General features: G+C 40.9%; 1 protein-coding gene across 1 annotated transcript in view; it reads left to right on the top strand.

Moving 5' to 3' along the window:
* Positions 1-17074, top strand: part of CNTLN (centlein) — a 302717-nt gene that overhangs the window by 195769 nt on the left and 89874 nt on the right. Inside the window, exon 19 of the mRNA XM_063455244.1 lies at positions 1013-1230. Within this exon, the coding sequence (XP_063311314.1) occupies positions 1013-1230 (218 nt within the window). The remainder of the gene's footprint in view (positions 1-1012; positions 1231-17074) is intronic.

Here is a 17074-nt window from a genome sequence, read left to right as displayed (position 1 = left end):
GTTTTATGTGTGCCAAGAAAACACATTTGTTTCCATGCTTATAGCTTAAAAACTGCTCTTTGCATAGGCAACTGTGATTTCTTTGTTCCCATGTCCCATCATTTTATCTTTAATAACAAAATATTACCTCCTGTCACTATTTGACTAAATGTTACACTAGTTCATAGAGGTGTAAAGAGAAAAAGGCAGGTTAGAGGGACAGCCTAAGCACCAAAACTGCTACAATATCATTTTTAAGTTTTAAGCATTAACATTTTGGAGAAATGGAGACATGATTCTGTGGGAGGAGAATGCTTTTGGTACCGTGAGGCGATTAAAGGACACACCTATGTAGGGCCTTGAGTGCTCCTCAATGGAGAAACATGTGATTGGCAGAGATCACCTGTCAAGATGATCTCACCTGAGCTGGATTAAAGGTTAAACTATATATTTTTTTTATTCTTGTATGGAGGGGCCATCTTGAGTCAGTTAATTTAAATAGGACACAATCTTTTTTATAAATACATATTTATAGAGTGTTTCTTCAACACCTACAAACCCTCGATAAATCCAATATTAAAATATTTACATTTATTCTATATTCTAGTACATTTATGCACTAAAGCCTATCTAAAAGCATGCAGCATGTAGCTAAATACCTGTGAAATTTGCCAGGTGTACGGAAATACCAAGGGTAACTTGGAAACAAAACTGTAAGAGACAGTTAACATTTCTTATAAGGCTGTAGACACATGTTACTATACATATTATTTGAAATAAACTCTTCTGCTCTTCTCGAACATTAAAAACATCAATTAAAAAAAAATCACATTAAAAATGATGGATGCAGTAAAGAATACTTTTTGGTAAGCTGGTAAAAAGTAAAAAAAAAAAAAAACAAGTTGGGTAAACATATACATATGTTTGTGGTCTGAAATGTATTTGTAAATATATTAGCGGTTACAATCTAACATAATACTGTTCTCATTTATATGAATGATTTAGAATACTGTGATCACTTTTCTTTATTTAGTACGAAGAGACAGGAGACACCAGATCATTGCTCTCAAACCGTCCCTGGCATCGTTACGGCAAAGGGTTGCATCCTTGCAACATCAAGTGTCCGTATTAGGGAAAGGGAAGCAGGCAGCGGTTGCTTCTGTCAGAGAGCTTAAGGAAGGGAAAATAAAGCTAGCAGCTGAACTGCATCTGTCTTACCAAAAGCTTCAAATCAGCAAGCAGATGGTAAAGGTAAGGAATGTTCTTTGCTTAGCCTGTAACAAGGAAATTATTACTTAAATAATCATTCCACTCAAATAGGACACAAGCCCCATCAATAAAGTGCTTCTTCTTTTTAGACCCTGAATCAATTCCTTATTTTGGCATATTCCTGTATTGCTTAGTCAGATGATAATGTTTTCTACATTTCTTTAGCAACCAGACATATTACCCAAAAAATGGCAGAGCTTTGCAAAATACTAATGAAGGAAAACACACAATTTTCTGTATATATGTGTGTATGTTTCATGCTGTAAAATGAATACAGTGTCAGATATTCTTGTTAACTTCTTATCTCCTTTCCTATGTGTATTTTTTTTTTTTTTTATGTTTACGTTTATCTCACTCCATCTGGGCACCTGCTGTATCCCCCTGTTTATAAGTGTTGGATAGCATTCCTTCTATGACAAGTCCTCTACACTGGGCAGCTGTTCTGGGTATTGATGGTGAGCTGAGTCAGCACTATTAGTAGAAAAACGACTTATTATTCACTTTTTTGTGGTGTCTGCCATTACATGCTTAATCAGCAAAGTATGGACCAGCATGATATAACCATTGGGACAGTGGGGAAAAAAAATCACAGAAAATGAGCCATTATTCAGAAGGAAATATTATTCAACCTGTCTGAGCAGTAATACAGAATAAAACATTTCATTAATATTGTTTGCCAGAAGCATCCCTATAACCCAAGTAAATTTAATGATTTTCATTTAGATTTTCCAGAAGCAATTTTTATACAAAGTATTAAACAAAATGATTATATAATGTTGTCCTTTATTGATCACAACTATCATATCATAAATCCCTAGATATTTTTAATCATAAGACTGAACATTGAATATGGTTATTGGTAACTTTCACTGACCACTAAAATGTCTGTTGCCTAACATTAGCGACTACCCTCCATGCTGCAAAATGTAACGTTTAGTGACTGTTTATGTTAAAACTGCTAAACTTTAGAACGTCTCCACACATAATAATAGGAGCTGTTGAGCACCATTTGCCGGTTTACATAGACAATGTAAAAATTACTGCCTGTTACAATTTGCCTTTTTCATATAGGAGTAACAATAAAGTTTACAGCTGCAAATCCTTGTATAGAGAAAAAGAAAGAAAAAAGAAACATGTAATGTCTATTTAATTACAATTCATCATCAAATCCTTTTTATAAGTAGGGTATAGGTATATTTGTGTGTGTATATATGTGTGCATATACGTGTGTGTGTGTGTGTGTGTGTGTGTGTGTATATATATATATATATATATATATAATGGATATATATACACAAATATTTATATATATGTGTGTACTTACGTGTGTGTATGTGTGTGTATATATATATATATATATATATATATATATATATAACCAAATAGCGTACAGATAGCACTCCCAGGACTCCAAAAGTATTACAAATAAAATTTAGGGGGACGGGGCCCAACTGCCTGTAGAGACGCGACTTGCATGAGCTCCTCTCAGTATTTGGCAAAAAAGCGATTTTCAGCCTAATTAAACCCTATACAAAACCCAGCCAAGCCTTACCTGGTCCGAACCGAGCAGTGAGGAACTAATGAGGGCAGAAGCTTGGCCCACAGCAAAAGGGGGACAGAACGACCACAGCTATGGGTACATCTCCCAACCCAGCCAATATGGCGGATGCCACAAGGCACCCGGACACTGCAGCAGAACAGGCAGACATCAAGGTCAGGCTAGACAGAGCCTTTGCAACATTCTGGCGCAACCTAGAGGAGAGGATGAAGCTCTCTGCCCAACAGCAGCCAAACAAACACTCACCTCCACCGCCACCACTAAACAAGTGATGGATGCCTGCAGTCCTAGCACGGATGAAGGCCCAAAAATGGACACGAGGCGGGAAGTCCCGATCTCTCTTGCTGAGGGCAGCACGCAAAGTGCAACCACTCAGAACCTAGATTTTGATCGGACTGGGCGTCCGGTTTCCATAGCGACCATCTCCGATGACGTAATGACGCTGCAATCAATCATGCATTCTGGCTCCGACCAAGTCTGTCTCAGACAGTATCTCTTCACTTATTGGGTAAGTGTATATTGGTGGTGGGTAAATATAATTGTCTTTTAAGATGTTATTTTAGCCGGATGAAAGTTTGGGTGACAAACTGAAACGTTGATCTTTTAATTTTGAAAATAAAAGTTACATTTTATTAATACTGTTAGAGTCCTGGGAGTGCTATCTCTATGCTATTTGGTTATACTATGCCGACATGCACCGGGCAAAGACACCAGTAAGTTGGAGTGCAAGACTATTTTTTGTTTTTTATATTTATATATATATATATATATATATATATATATATATATATATATCCAAATATTTCAGCAAAAAAAGTGGGCACTCACAGGTCTAGCAAGTCAGCTTAGTGTAGCATCAATGTTTTGGATCTGTTCTCGAAAGGATCAAACACAGATCCAAAACGTTGATGCTACACTAATTCTTCACACTTTTCTTTGCTAAAATATTTGGAAATATATTGGTTCCAGCGAGGTGCACTACATTACATCATTCCATTTGGAAAAGCAATTGGACAAGAGTGAGTGCCCTCATCCCTGTGTTGTGTGTGTGTGTGTGTGTGTGTGTATATATATATATATATATATATATAGTAGCCACTGGGCCTCGGTGTTATGAGATGCTTCTTGCTCCCAGATAAGAGCCTTCATCAAGAACTCGATGGGCAAGTGGAAAACATCTGTATAAGCCAATTCCAGGACAATAACTAAAATAAACATTAAATGTGGCATAAACCAAGGTAATGCGCTATCCCCAATGCTGTTCTGCATAGGCCTCAACCCCCTTAGCCAGATCATCCAAAAGAGTGGATATGGATACAGGTTCAAGAGTGGAGCTTCTATCAGCCACCTACTCTTCATGGACAACATCAAGCTGTATGCCAAGAATGAGCGAGACATTGACTCACTAATCCACTTAACTAGGATATACAGCAAGGACATCGGAATGTCGTTCAGACTAGAGAAGTGCGGGCGGATGATAGCAAAAAGAGGGAAGATGATCAGGACAGAAGGAGTTGAAGTTCCAAATAGAAGATGTAGAGAACAGCTACAAGTACCTGGGGGTACCAGAAACAAGGAGGATAGCAACATCCAAGTACCTTCTAAGAGTCAGACAGGTCCTGAAGTCAAATCCCAAATCCCAGAAATCCCAGCTCAATGGCAAGAACAAGATCCAAGCCATCAACACATATGCTCTACCGGTCATAAGGTACCCAGCTGGAATAATAACCTGGCCAAGAGAAGAACTGGTCACCATGGATGTCAAGACCAGGGAACTGCTCACTATGAATGGAGGATTCCACACGAAATCCAGCACCCAGAGACTGTACACCTGCCGGAAGGAAGGAGGTCATCAAGACCACAGTCCTGGATGAAACACAGAGCTTCCACAAGTACATCACAAAGATGGCTCCCAAAGATGAACTGCTAAGGGAATGCCTGAGACTTCCACAGATCGAGGATGCAGAAAAATAGGAGGTTCCTTAGCAAGAAAAACCTCTCCATAGCGTGTACCACTGGCAGATAGTGGATGTGGCTCACATGACATCCTACCAGTGGTTGGAAAAGGCAGGACTGAAAGATGGCACTGAAGCACTAATCGTAGCAGCACAGGAGCAGGCACTCAGCACCAGATCAATAGAAGCTGGAATCTACTACACCAGGCAAGACCCAAGGTGCAGGCTGTGCAAAGAGGCCTCTGAAACAGTCCAGCACCTAGTTGCCAGATGCAAGATGTTAGCAGGAACAGCATGCACGGAGAGACACAACCAAGTTGCTGGGATTGTGTACCGAAACATCTGCACAGAATATGGATTGAGTCCAGATGGGAGATACCACAAAGGGTAGTTGAGAATGATATCTCTCTCTCTCTCTCTCTCTCTCTCTCTCTCTCTCTCTCTCTCTCTCTCTCTCTCTCTCTCTCTCTCTCTCTCTCTCTCTCTCTCTCTCTCTCTCTCTCTCTCTCTCTCTCTCTCTCTCTCTCTCTCTCTCTCTCTCTCTCTGTATGTATGTGTATATATATATATTACAAACAAATTATATAGTATATTACATACTGTGTGTGTGTTTATGTATTAGTGGGAATTTATGTTTGGTGTTCCATGTGTAATAGTATAGAAATATTACCTATAATCTATCTACCTTTCTGTGTCTCTCTGTGATCTTTACTTGTGAGTCTTGAGCACAGAAATTACACAGGGAAAAAGTTGTTGATATACAGTATTAATGATAGTAATAATACCCTCTCAGATAATATGCTATTGACAAGACCTTTCATGATATTTATTCAGTGTTTATCTGTTTTTACATATAGTGTTAGATCTCAAAGTTATTGTAGTCTGTTATTTATATTTACAATACCCTTTATTACACAATCTAATTAAATAGATTTTCCTGATGTAGCACCATTTATATAAAAACAGCCTATATTTATGTAGTTGATATTTCCTTTGCTGGCCCCTTATCCCTATTTAAGTGTGTGATTTACATGGTCAGACACTGTGGTGAATTGCAGTATTAGCCATGTATTGCTGACATATATTCCCATGTTCACAGGAACTAGACATTTACCACAGTTTTTTGATCAGTAACTCCAAATCGCAAATAGTGGGAAGAAAAAAATTCCCACTTTCAGCTGTAGCCATTTTAATGTTAATTTTGCCATGCTGATTTCTTTTTTTTGTTCATAACCCTGTGATGCTTTTAAAGGAAGCTTACCTTTTGAGCAATATACACAGCAGCAACTGCTAAGAGTCTCAGAAATAAAATGAGAAGTATGCAAATATAACCATATACTCTTTCATAGATTTTGGTTATCTGCTGAAATAATCCAAATTGTTAGTTACTTTGTTGTTGGTGGTGTTTTTTTTTTTTTTTTTGGCTTGCTTTCTTTAAATGTGATTAGTTTATTTGTAGTGCTGATGAGTTAGCAGTGATCCACAGCCACTCAGTTATTTAAAGAGAAACTGGAATGACCAGAGCAACTACAGCTTAATATAGTTGTTCTGGTGTCTACTGCCTGTCCCTGCAGGCTTTGTAATGTAAACACAGCCTTTTCAGAGAAAAGTGAGTGTTCACATTACTGCCTAGTGGTAGTCACAATGTTCAGCACTGATGTTCAGCATCCCCACGGTCTGCATGGATGTGATGAATGCTCCTCACTCAGCCAAAGAGGTGCTTCCTGGGTTAGTGCTACACAATTTGCAGCACTGACATTCAGCATATCCGCACTCTGCATGGAGACACTGAACTTTCCGCACAGAGATGCGTTGATGCAATGCATGTGTATGAGAAGAGTCTGATTGGTGTGGTCCTATGCTTTCCTATGGGAAAGCATTGTATTGGCGAAGATCATCAGGACCAGCCCCTAGGAGACCTTCGTGGTGGTGGAAAAAAAGATGAGTATACCACCATTGTAATGGTGGTAAGGGGGCAAGGGACCTAAACGGCTGTTTTAAACCTATTGTGGTATTCCTGACACTATAGTGTTCCTTTAAGTAATCATGTGTATATTTTCTTTGTATTTGGAAACAGATGTATTTTCATTGGTATGTAGCAGAAAATATCTCCAACAATTATATTAACTAGAGACTTTTGTCATTGCAATGTCATATGTAATCTTTATTGCAATGTATTGGTTTATTTAGAACTTCTTTATGTTATGTTACTTCAGTGGTGTTTTATTTATTCCATTAAATCTGGTTTCTGTCTGGTATCTTTGTCTTTGATGAATGCAGAACCACAGTATTGAGTACCTTTCATTCTTGCAATTCTTTGGGGGTTGAACGGTAAAGTGGGGGGGGGGATTTTGACTTTTTTCCCATGCTTGGCCAAAACCAGATTTTGATAGCATAGTAATATGTCAGATGTTATGTGTATGGCCACTTATACCATAAAACGCTACAGTTGTATGGAGGGTGGGTGCAGACCCAGTTTTTATAACTGCAAGTCCTTCTACTTGTTGGCATTCTAGGTCCATGATTTTACATTGTAGACTTGAAGCTCTTTGCAGGTATAGTGCTAGAAGAAATCCAACTTCAGATAATGTGCCTGATGTATAAATGCAGAAAAATAATAGCAGAGTTTTATCCCTCAATGGGCTTTACTGATTGGCTCTATGAACAACTGGAAGACATAGCTAATGGCTTGTGTGCATTTTACTTGAAACTCATCACTTCCGTATAATGTAACTTCTGCACATCACAAGGGGATGGCGCATTCTGTGGACCATGACACACTTTGTTTCCATATGTATGTGTAGCAGCATACGCTTGCTTCACATCTCTCGACAATCCCCACAAGATAACTATGTTGGCAGAAACTGAATCTCTAAAGACACAGGCAGATGTTTTTGTAGTCGGTACTTTTTAATCCACTAACAGCCTCAAAGGGCAAAATCACATGTTGACGAGAGATTTATAAATATTCCATAAGTTCTGAAGCAGATTTTGTAGTTCATTCAACCTCACAAATGGCCAACATCTGGTGTTGATAGAGTTTGCTTGTTCTTTATACTTTTTTTCATTGGAAACCTCAAAAATAATATATAACTTGCATTCCCACTATTCAACGTTAACAAAATAATGTTCAGACAGTGTCAAAACACCAAAAAATTTAACTGTTAATTATTGTGTTGTGAACAAGTGTCTTGTATTTTGAGAGCTGCCTCCGATAGTCAAATGAACTCACTTCACTTAAATCTCATATGAGAGTGTTCAAGGAGGCCAGCTGCCTAGTGCCCAAATTTCAATGAACCATTAAGTATTGTGCAGCTTTTTTTTTTTTTTTTCTTGCAGTTTAAGCATAGTATTTAATAACTAAGTAAGGACTTGGGCTCCACAAGCAATTTCTGCTACTAAAATGTATTTTTTGGGGTCAGCCACCAATAACGTATGCAGTTAAAGGCGATAATGTAAATTTATCATACATGATCAAGAAAGTCCCACTGCCTTTAAACATTTTGCAAGATTATTAATAGGAAACTATTTCTCAGGACTCAATTAACACCAATTGTGTCTACACTTTTTTTTGTTTGTTTGTTTTTTAGCACCACCATTTATATGGAGACCCATTCCCATCATTATGATGCATTACACAATAATACTATAGTAATGCCAACATTTCATTGAAGCTCCATCCATAGACCAAATCTAGGTTCTAATGAAATCTTTTGACATCTTAAGTGCAACACCAGCTAACCATTTCAGACCTCAGTTACCATGCCAACTGTTTAGAACAATGGTCACCTCTACACTCTGCAATCTTTGATCTTTCTAATAGACTCCTAGTAGTAAACATTGGCTTAACTGTCCCTTAGCTAAGGTTTCCATTTGTTTCAAAGATACAAAGCAAGGTTTTTCAGATTGCTTACGTGGTATGTTGCTTTATCGGCAAAATCTATGAAATGCCTGATGATCTGTGTTAAAGTTTATTAAATTTTCCCAAGTATTTAAAGATTTGAATCAGCTGAAGTAACTGGATAGAGTAAGAAAGAAGATCTTATCCTTTAAGCAGAAAATATGATAAACTAGAATGCTGTTTAGACGTCAAACGGAAATATAAAGCGGTCATGTGCTCTTGTGTATTGTTCTCTGTACCTTGAATAATCCTGTGTCTTCTTAAAGTGACAGTGTCATTGTTTTGATGTTTACTTTATCCATTTGCCCATACCTTGTACTTAATATATCATACTCAACACATACCAATAGTTTTTATTTCTTTTAATTGTTTTTTATTTATTTTTTTTTGGCTCAATGACCTTTGTCATTTTCTGGTGAAATGAAACCAGTGTGCAAGCCTTTTATGTTAATTTACCCACTAGCTTAATTTAGAGTGTTCTAAAGGTAGTGAGGGCTGCTATGACATGTATATGACCCTGTGACATAATTTTGCGGACCAGTAGACTTTTCTATATTGCTATAGTTATATGTAACAGAATGCAGGGGAGCGGGGAAGTGAAGCTCTTAGAGCTTAAAGGTTTACTCCAACCTTTTTGGTAGGGGGGCTTTTTACAGAGTAAAATGCCTTACTGGGCACTATGAATTAGGTTCAACATCCAACTGTTTGCCTTAAACCCTACAAAAAACGATTTTTACTTACCTGGAGTTCATCACGGGGGCAAAACGCACGTCGGGGCTAAAAGTATCCACGGACTCAGAGACTCAGCCGTGTCTGGCTTGATGATACTACTCTATTTTTACAATCTGCAGAAAGAAGGATCCTCCTTCTCATTTCAGTGACCGGCCCAGGGATATATTTACTTTCTAGACTTCGGCATTACTAAAATCAGTGACTGTGATTCGGCTTGCATATGAAGCCTAGGTGCCCTCGAAGGCACAGATCAGTTATTTGTTTAGCAGTGCCGAATCTATGTTCATCCTGTTAACGTGCCATATATATGTATGAGAGAGACAATTAGCTCAGTGTGGCCCTTGATACCTAGGTAACCTTGATGGAATAGGACAGTGTAACATTCCTGGTACGTGTTAACAGGATTAAAGTTACTTATTTAGTGTGAGTTGTGTTTTAGACTGACTCAGTGACCGGGTCTCACTCTGCAGCGCACTCGGTTAAAGTTCCCCTTGGTTTTGTATCAAAATAAGTTTGCAACATTGTTGCTCTTCATTCCATCACAGTTTTATAACAGTATCAGCAGGGCCCTTTTACAGCTATACAATACTTACCTACCCAACATGTTACCAAGCCTGCCTGCTGAGTCAGGTCTATTAGGCAGATATTGAGCCGTTATTGCCTTCAGAACAGTACTCCACTACTATTTGAGTTGAGGCTCTGCTCTCACTAATAGTAAGATTTTCACACCATCATATACACTGCCTGGCCAATAAAAACAGGCGCCACCAAAAAAAAAGGTCACACACTCTAATATTTTGTTGGACAACCTTTACCTTTGATTACGGCACGCATTCGTTGTGGCATTGTTTCGACAAGGTTCTGCAATGTCACAAGATTTATATCCGTCCAGTGTTGCATTCATTTTTCACCAAGATCTTGTATTGATGATGGGAGAACCGGACCACTGCACAAAGCCTTCTCCAGCACATCCCAACGATTCTCAATGGGGTTAATGTCTGGACTCTGTGGTGGCCAATCCACGTGTGCAAATTATGTCTCATGCTCCCTGAACCACTCTTTTTCACAATTTGAGCCCGATGAATCCTGGCATTGTCATTTGGGAATATGCCCGTGCCATCAGGGAAGAAAAAATCCATTGATGGAATAACCTGGTCATTCAGTATATTCAGGCAGTCAGCTGTCCTCATTCTTTGGGCACATATTGTTGCTGAACCTAGACCTGAACAACTGCAGCAACCCCAGGTCATAGCACTGCCCCCACAGGCTTGTACAGTAGGCACTAGGCATGATGGGTGCATCACTTCATATGCCTCTCTTCTGACCCTGATGTGCCCATCACTGGTGGTTTCCCACTATCCTTCCAGTTTTTAATAATGCGTTGGACAGTTCTTAACCCAATTTTATTAGTTTCTGCAATCTCCTTAGGTGTTTTCTCTGCTTGATGCATGCCAATGATTTGACCCTTCTCAAACAGACTAACATCTTTTCCACAACCACGGGATGTGTCTTTCGACATGGTTGTTTAAGAAATGAGAAGCTACTCATTGCATCAGTTGGGGCTAAGTAACTTGTTGCTAGCTGAAAGATAATCGCCCATGCAGTAACTCTCCAATAAGAGGCTCTTACCTATTTGCTTAGTTAATTCCAGTAGGCATTTTTTTTTTTGGCCAGGCAGTATATAATTATAATCTAACTTTTTTTTTTTATATATTCAAGCTAAATTTATTGGCAGAAACTTATTAACGATAGTCAAAAGTAATTGCGAAATTGTTATAGTACACATAAGAGTATTGAGACATTAATGATTCACATGAGCATACAGTTTGATACAAGGGATGTTGGTTACGATCAACTCAATCGTTTGGTAAGTTGATTGTTCGTTGGCAGGTGGAATTTAGTGGGGGAACAAATAGGAAGAGAAAAAAGGGGGGGGGCTATGAATATGTGTATTGTATTTGATCCGTCTGTTTTGAAGAAAAATAGAGTATTGGGGTGTTAGAGGGTGTGGGTCAGCACTGGCAAGGATGAGAAAGGAGAAGGGGAAATGGAAAGAGAGGGTAAAAGAGACAGGGAGAGAAGGAGTAGGAGAGAATAGTGAGAAGAGAAAAAAAAAAGGAAAGCAGAGTGAGTAAATTAAATTTATTTCATTTTTCATTGTTTATGGGATAGCATTTTAACACTTTACATTTTTTAGTCATTCAACAACCCTGTGGTCTGGGCATCACTCCTTGTTTTGTTCTCCAGGTAAGTAAGTTCAACACCAGGGGAGCTTTACACCCCTTCCTGACATCAGCCAAGAACCTCACATAGTCATAACACAAACTTATCTATGAGAAACCTGTGATTAGACAATTTCTCTAGCTAAGAGCGGATGTGTGCGTTCTAAGCCAGCTAGAGGAGGAGGATTGGAAGTGAGGGAATTAAAAAAAATAAAATAAAAAAAACATCAATTTTATTGTTTGTTGGGAGGGAGAGAGGGGAGAAAAAAGCTTCACACATCCATTGACCGTGTGCTCTGCGCGTTGACAACGAACATATTTTATGCACAGAATTGACATTAGGTTGCCCAGAGTTCCAGGATGCCTAAATCTCATGTGCTGGGCAGTTATTCCTACAAAAGCAGTGGTTTGTTTGGGGTAACCCTTTAGATTTTTTGTAATGCTCTGAGCAAACTTTTTAAGCATTTACTATGTTATACAGTGAGGGGGAAAAGTATTTAATCCCCTGCTGATTTTGAACGTTTGTCCACTGACAAGAAATGATCAGTTCATAATTTTAATGGTACGTGTATTTTAACAATGAAAGACAGAACAACAAAAAAATGCAGCAAAACGCATGTCAAAAAATGTATAAAATGATTTGCATGTCAATGAGTGAAATAAGTATTTGATCCCCTATCAATCAGCAAGATTTCTGGTTCCCAGTGGGCCTTTTATACAGATAACAAGCTGAGATAAGGAGCACACTATTAAAGGGAGTGCTCCTAATCTCAGCGTGTTACCTGTATAAAGGACACCTGTCCCCCCTAACCTACTCCTCACCCCCTCACCACACTCCCACACTTCTGTTATGACCACAGCCATACCTTGCAGAGAAAGCATCTGACAAGGACCATCATGGCATACACCACTACACAGCCACAACCAAACGACACCTATGGTTTTGGAAAACTAAGACTATACACCTAGCAAAAACCATTGCACCAAAACTCCAACTAACTCCCACAGACTGACCTCCACTCTAAAGGCCAAACAGGACTCAAAATGAAAGCAATCCCGCCCCCCCTTCTCCGCAGTACCACTCAGCAAACGCATTGAGTATCTCACTACGATCGCTCTATTGTTATTACTTGCTGAAAGCAAAAACCTTGAAATAGATAACAACTAAGGATCAAAAAACCACCTATTCCAATATGTTACAAGTACTCATCATTAAGACAAATATGATATGCACTGTATCTAAGTATGCGCTTTCACCCTCCACCTCTTCTCCTCTATACCCCTTCCCCAAAAACCACAAAAACAAAATCCTTGAAACTAAGATTTTTAAAAAAAACAAAGGAAAGCACCCCCAACCAGAAGACCCTAGCCCCCCCCCCCCCCCCCCCCCAACAGTACCAACCAGCAGTTGCATCGAGTACCCCACTACTGGACAAAATACCGCTTATTGGAATATTTTGCATGTACTCATCAATGAGACAAATGTATGATATGCATTGTAATTTACCTGCATTTTTACCCTTTCCATCTTCTTTCCTGTACCCCCACCCCTCAAAGAGCTGTTCAAGGATGTCAGGGACAAGATTGTATACCTACAAGAGACTGGAATGAGCTACAAGACCATTGCCAAGCAGCTTGGTGAGAAGGTGACAGCAGTTGGTGCGATTATTCGCAAATGGAAGAAACACAAAATAAATGTCAGTCTACTTCAGTCTGGTGCTCCATGCAAGATCTCACCATGTGGAGTTTCAATGATCATGAGAACGGTGAGGAATCAGCCCAGAACTACACTGGAGGATCTTGTTAAGGATCTCAAGGCTACGCCGTGAAGGACTGAAATCCTACAGTGCCAGAAAGGTCCCCCTGCTCAAGAAAGCACATGTACAGGCCTGTTTGAAGTTTGCCAATGAACATTTGAATCATTCAGAGGAGAACTGGGTGAAAGTGTTGTGGTCAGATGAGACCAAAATCGAGCTCTTTGGCATCAACTCAAATCGCCGTGTTTGGAGGAGAAGGAATGCTGCCAATGACCCCAAGAACACCATCCCCACCATCAAACATGGAGGTGGAAACATTATGCTTTGGGGGTGTTTTTCTGCTAATGGGACCGCATCAAAGGGACGATCGACGGGGCCATGTACCATCAAATCTTGGGTGAGAACCTCCTTCCCTGAGCCAGGGCATTGAAAATGAGTCGTGGATGGGTATTCCAGCATGACAATGACCCAAAACACACAGCCAAGGCAAGAAAGGAGTGGCTCAAGAAGAAGCACATTAAGGTCCTGGAGTGACATAGCCAATCTCCAGAGCTTAATCCCATAGAAAATCTGTGGAGGGAGCTGAAGGTTAGAGTTGCCAAACGTCCGCCTTGAAACCTTAATGACTTGGAGAGGATCTGCAAAAAGGAATGGGACATAATCCCTCCTGAAATGTGTGCAAACCTGGTGGCCAACTATAAAAAACGTCTGACCTCTGTGATTGCAAACAAGGGTTTTGCCAACATGTACTAAGTGGAAGGGTTCAAATAATTATTTCACTCATTGATGTGCAAATCAATTTAAAACTTTGTTGACATGCATTTTTCTGGATTTTTTTTTTTTTTTATTCTGTCTCTCACTGTTAAAATACACCAACCATTAAAATTATAGATTGATCATTTCTTTGTCAGTGGGCAAACATTCAAAATAAGCAGGGGGTCCATTACTTTCCCCCCCCCCTCACTGTATCTGTGGCATAACTGTTATAAACTACACTTCTTTATCCTTGGGGTTTTATCTTTCTGCCACCCATTCCCACTCAGATTATTCTTTGTAGCTGGAACCTTGTATACTAATGTATATATCTGGTGAAACCTCTATTATGGCTTGAAATCCATCCAATCACAGTGCTCTGTCATTTTACAAGCGTGGGAAAATTCCAAAGAACTTTCCCACGCTTGTAAAATGACAAAGAACACTCTGATTGGCTTAAACCCACCAATCAGAGTGTTCTTAGCCTATTTGCAGGGCGGGGCAAGGCTTCCCCCGCCCTGCGGAGCTCAGTCTGCGCAGAGCCCTCCATGGGTGAAGATGGATTATTTTTTTTGCGCTTGGGTTTTTTATTTTGTTTTTAGTTCGACGGGTATGATGGTTTTTTATTTGCCCTTTTTTGGGGCTGAAAAATGAAGATTTTAGAAAAATGAAGACGTCGAATGGTAAGTTTAATTTTACTTTACAGGTTAGCAATTTTATTCCCCCCTCACTATTTTTTAGGGTGAGGAGGGTAGGTAGGGGCATTTTTATTTGGGTGGGGGGTGGGTGACTAGGGGCTTGGGGACCCCTAGTCACCTTGATGGGGGGTGGGGGGGGAATTTACTTAGTGCCCCCACCCGCCGCCCAGGGGTGGGGGCGGGGGGAGGACAGTAGATCCCCCCCCCATTATCATTATGACCCCCACCCGCCGCCCAGGGGGGGGGAGAACAGTAGGACAGTAGGTTCCCCCCCCCTTATTACCATTATGGCCCCCACCCGCTGCCCAGGGGTGGGGGCCGGGGGGAGGACAGTAGGTCCCCCCCCTCATTACCATTATGGCCCCCACCCGACCCCCATAGAGTGAGGGGGGACCTGGGGGGCTTATGAAGTGGTGGGGAGCACAGCTCCCTGCCGCTTCTGTCTTTACATATTACAAGGAGGGAACTGCACGCCGGTAGCTCCCTCCTTGTAATAAACCGAACAAACAAACGAACACTGATATTCGGTGTTTGTTTGTTCGTTTGATTTTTTCTATTCATTCATTCGTCTGTCTGATGAATGAATGAATAGGTGAAATTCCCGTTCGCATGTCCAGGTGTTTCTCACAGTCTGTGTAGTGTGGGCAGATGACGTGTCCCTCAGGGACTTCACCTACCCACACAAAGATGGCGGCGCCCTGAATATAGATCAGGGCAGAAAATAAAGAATAAAAAATAGGTAATGTGGGGGGCTTAGGGGTATTTGGGGGTGACTAGGGGGTCGATTGGATGTAGTGGAGGCGGGAAGGGGGTTAAAAAAAAAAACGGGATTCGGCATGACAGTGCCGCTTTAACTCAATGATGCAACTTCCTTCTATGCATTGTAAAGTACATTGGGAGGAATGAAAAATTGATGCCAGTGTGCCGTACCAGTAATTGGTCTTGCTTGACAGCCCCACTCAACAGCAAATGCGCACAGTGCTGTTAAAATTTTCTGACTGTGGCGGTATACCCTCTCGAGGATGGGTTACTACCGCCTGTGGTCGCCCCTTCCTAATTGTGCCCAGCCCTTGAGTGATTATAGCTGCTAGCCAGTGATTATAGTTGCTTGCAGAAGGGCAATCGTGGTATCACCCAAACACTGGTTGAGACTTAGTGAAGGGTTAACAAGAACTGTTTATTGTAGGCAAGATACACAGTATTTATGCACAGACCCCCGCAGGGGTTTCCATTTACTGCAATACAAAACATAAGCCCACCCTGGCGTCGCTGTGTATGGGAGATAATGGTATCTCCTGGACACAGGAAGCCGAACACACAAAACCCCCCCAAAATACACAACATACAGTAACGCACCCCCACATGCAATACATCCCCAAATAGCTTCTGGTCCCAGCTATGATCCCTGCAAATAGCAGAGAGATCAGCTATACAGAGCCCGCGAAATCATCCTATAAAGTCTGGGCTTATGGCTCTGTACATACCCGAAAACAATTCCAGAGAATCACTTGGTTTAGGCCGGTAGATTCAAACTTCGCACTTAAACCACGCGGTGGCCAATCAGGAGAAAGGGCGCAGACCAATTTGCACCAATTGGCACTCAGGGAGGGGGAGGTGTTTCGTCGGCCAATTGGGAGAAATAGCGTGAAACCAACTTGCACCAGTCGGTGCTCGGGGAGGTGTTTCGACGGCCAATCAGGAGAAAGGGCACAAAACCAGCTTGAATGGTAGACCTTCTCTTGTTGGCCGGCACAGACATCCAGGTGGCCAGCGGGACTCTGCGGCTTGTGAAGCCGACTCACAGTTTTAGAGGGTCGGCCAGGGCTCTCTCCGGTGGATATCTCCGTTCAGATAGCACCGGAGAGAGCGCTCTTTGGGCAGCAACTAGCCTGGACTCGTAGCTCCCGGTTGGGTAAGCAAGGGGGCTGGAACAAAGGGGTGTAACAGGGATGATTATAGTCTATTGGAGACACTGTTTTAGACCGGCATGGCACGCAGTGACAATGTTCAGTCACACTGATCATAGGCTAAAAGCTTTCAATGCAGTTTGTGCAATGTAGTCTTATAGGGGTAGGTAGTCTGTTCCGCCCAGAAGAAGTCTTGCAAGCGAGACTTTGCAGTAAGGGTGTGAGCAGCGGACTGGAGGTTAATGGCATGTCAGTACAGTTTCTGGGTAGACCAATTAGGAGAGAATTACAGTAATAATTGTGAGAAATTACTCGGTATGCATTGTGCTAGCCAATATTCACA

Source organism: Pelobates fuscus, chromosome 5, assembly GCF_036172605.1.
Source record: "Pelobates fuscus isolate aPelFus1 chromosome 5, aPelFus1.pri, whole genome shotgun sequence".
Classification (NCBI taxonomy): Eukaryota; Metazoa; Chordata; class Amphibia; order Anura; family Pelobatidae; genus Pelobates; species Pelobates fuscus.
This window is presented reverse-complemented; position numbering and strand designations above follow the sequence as displayed.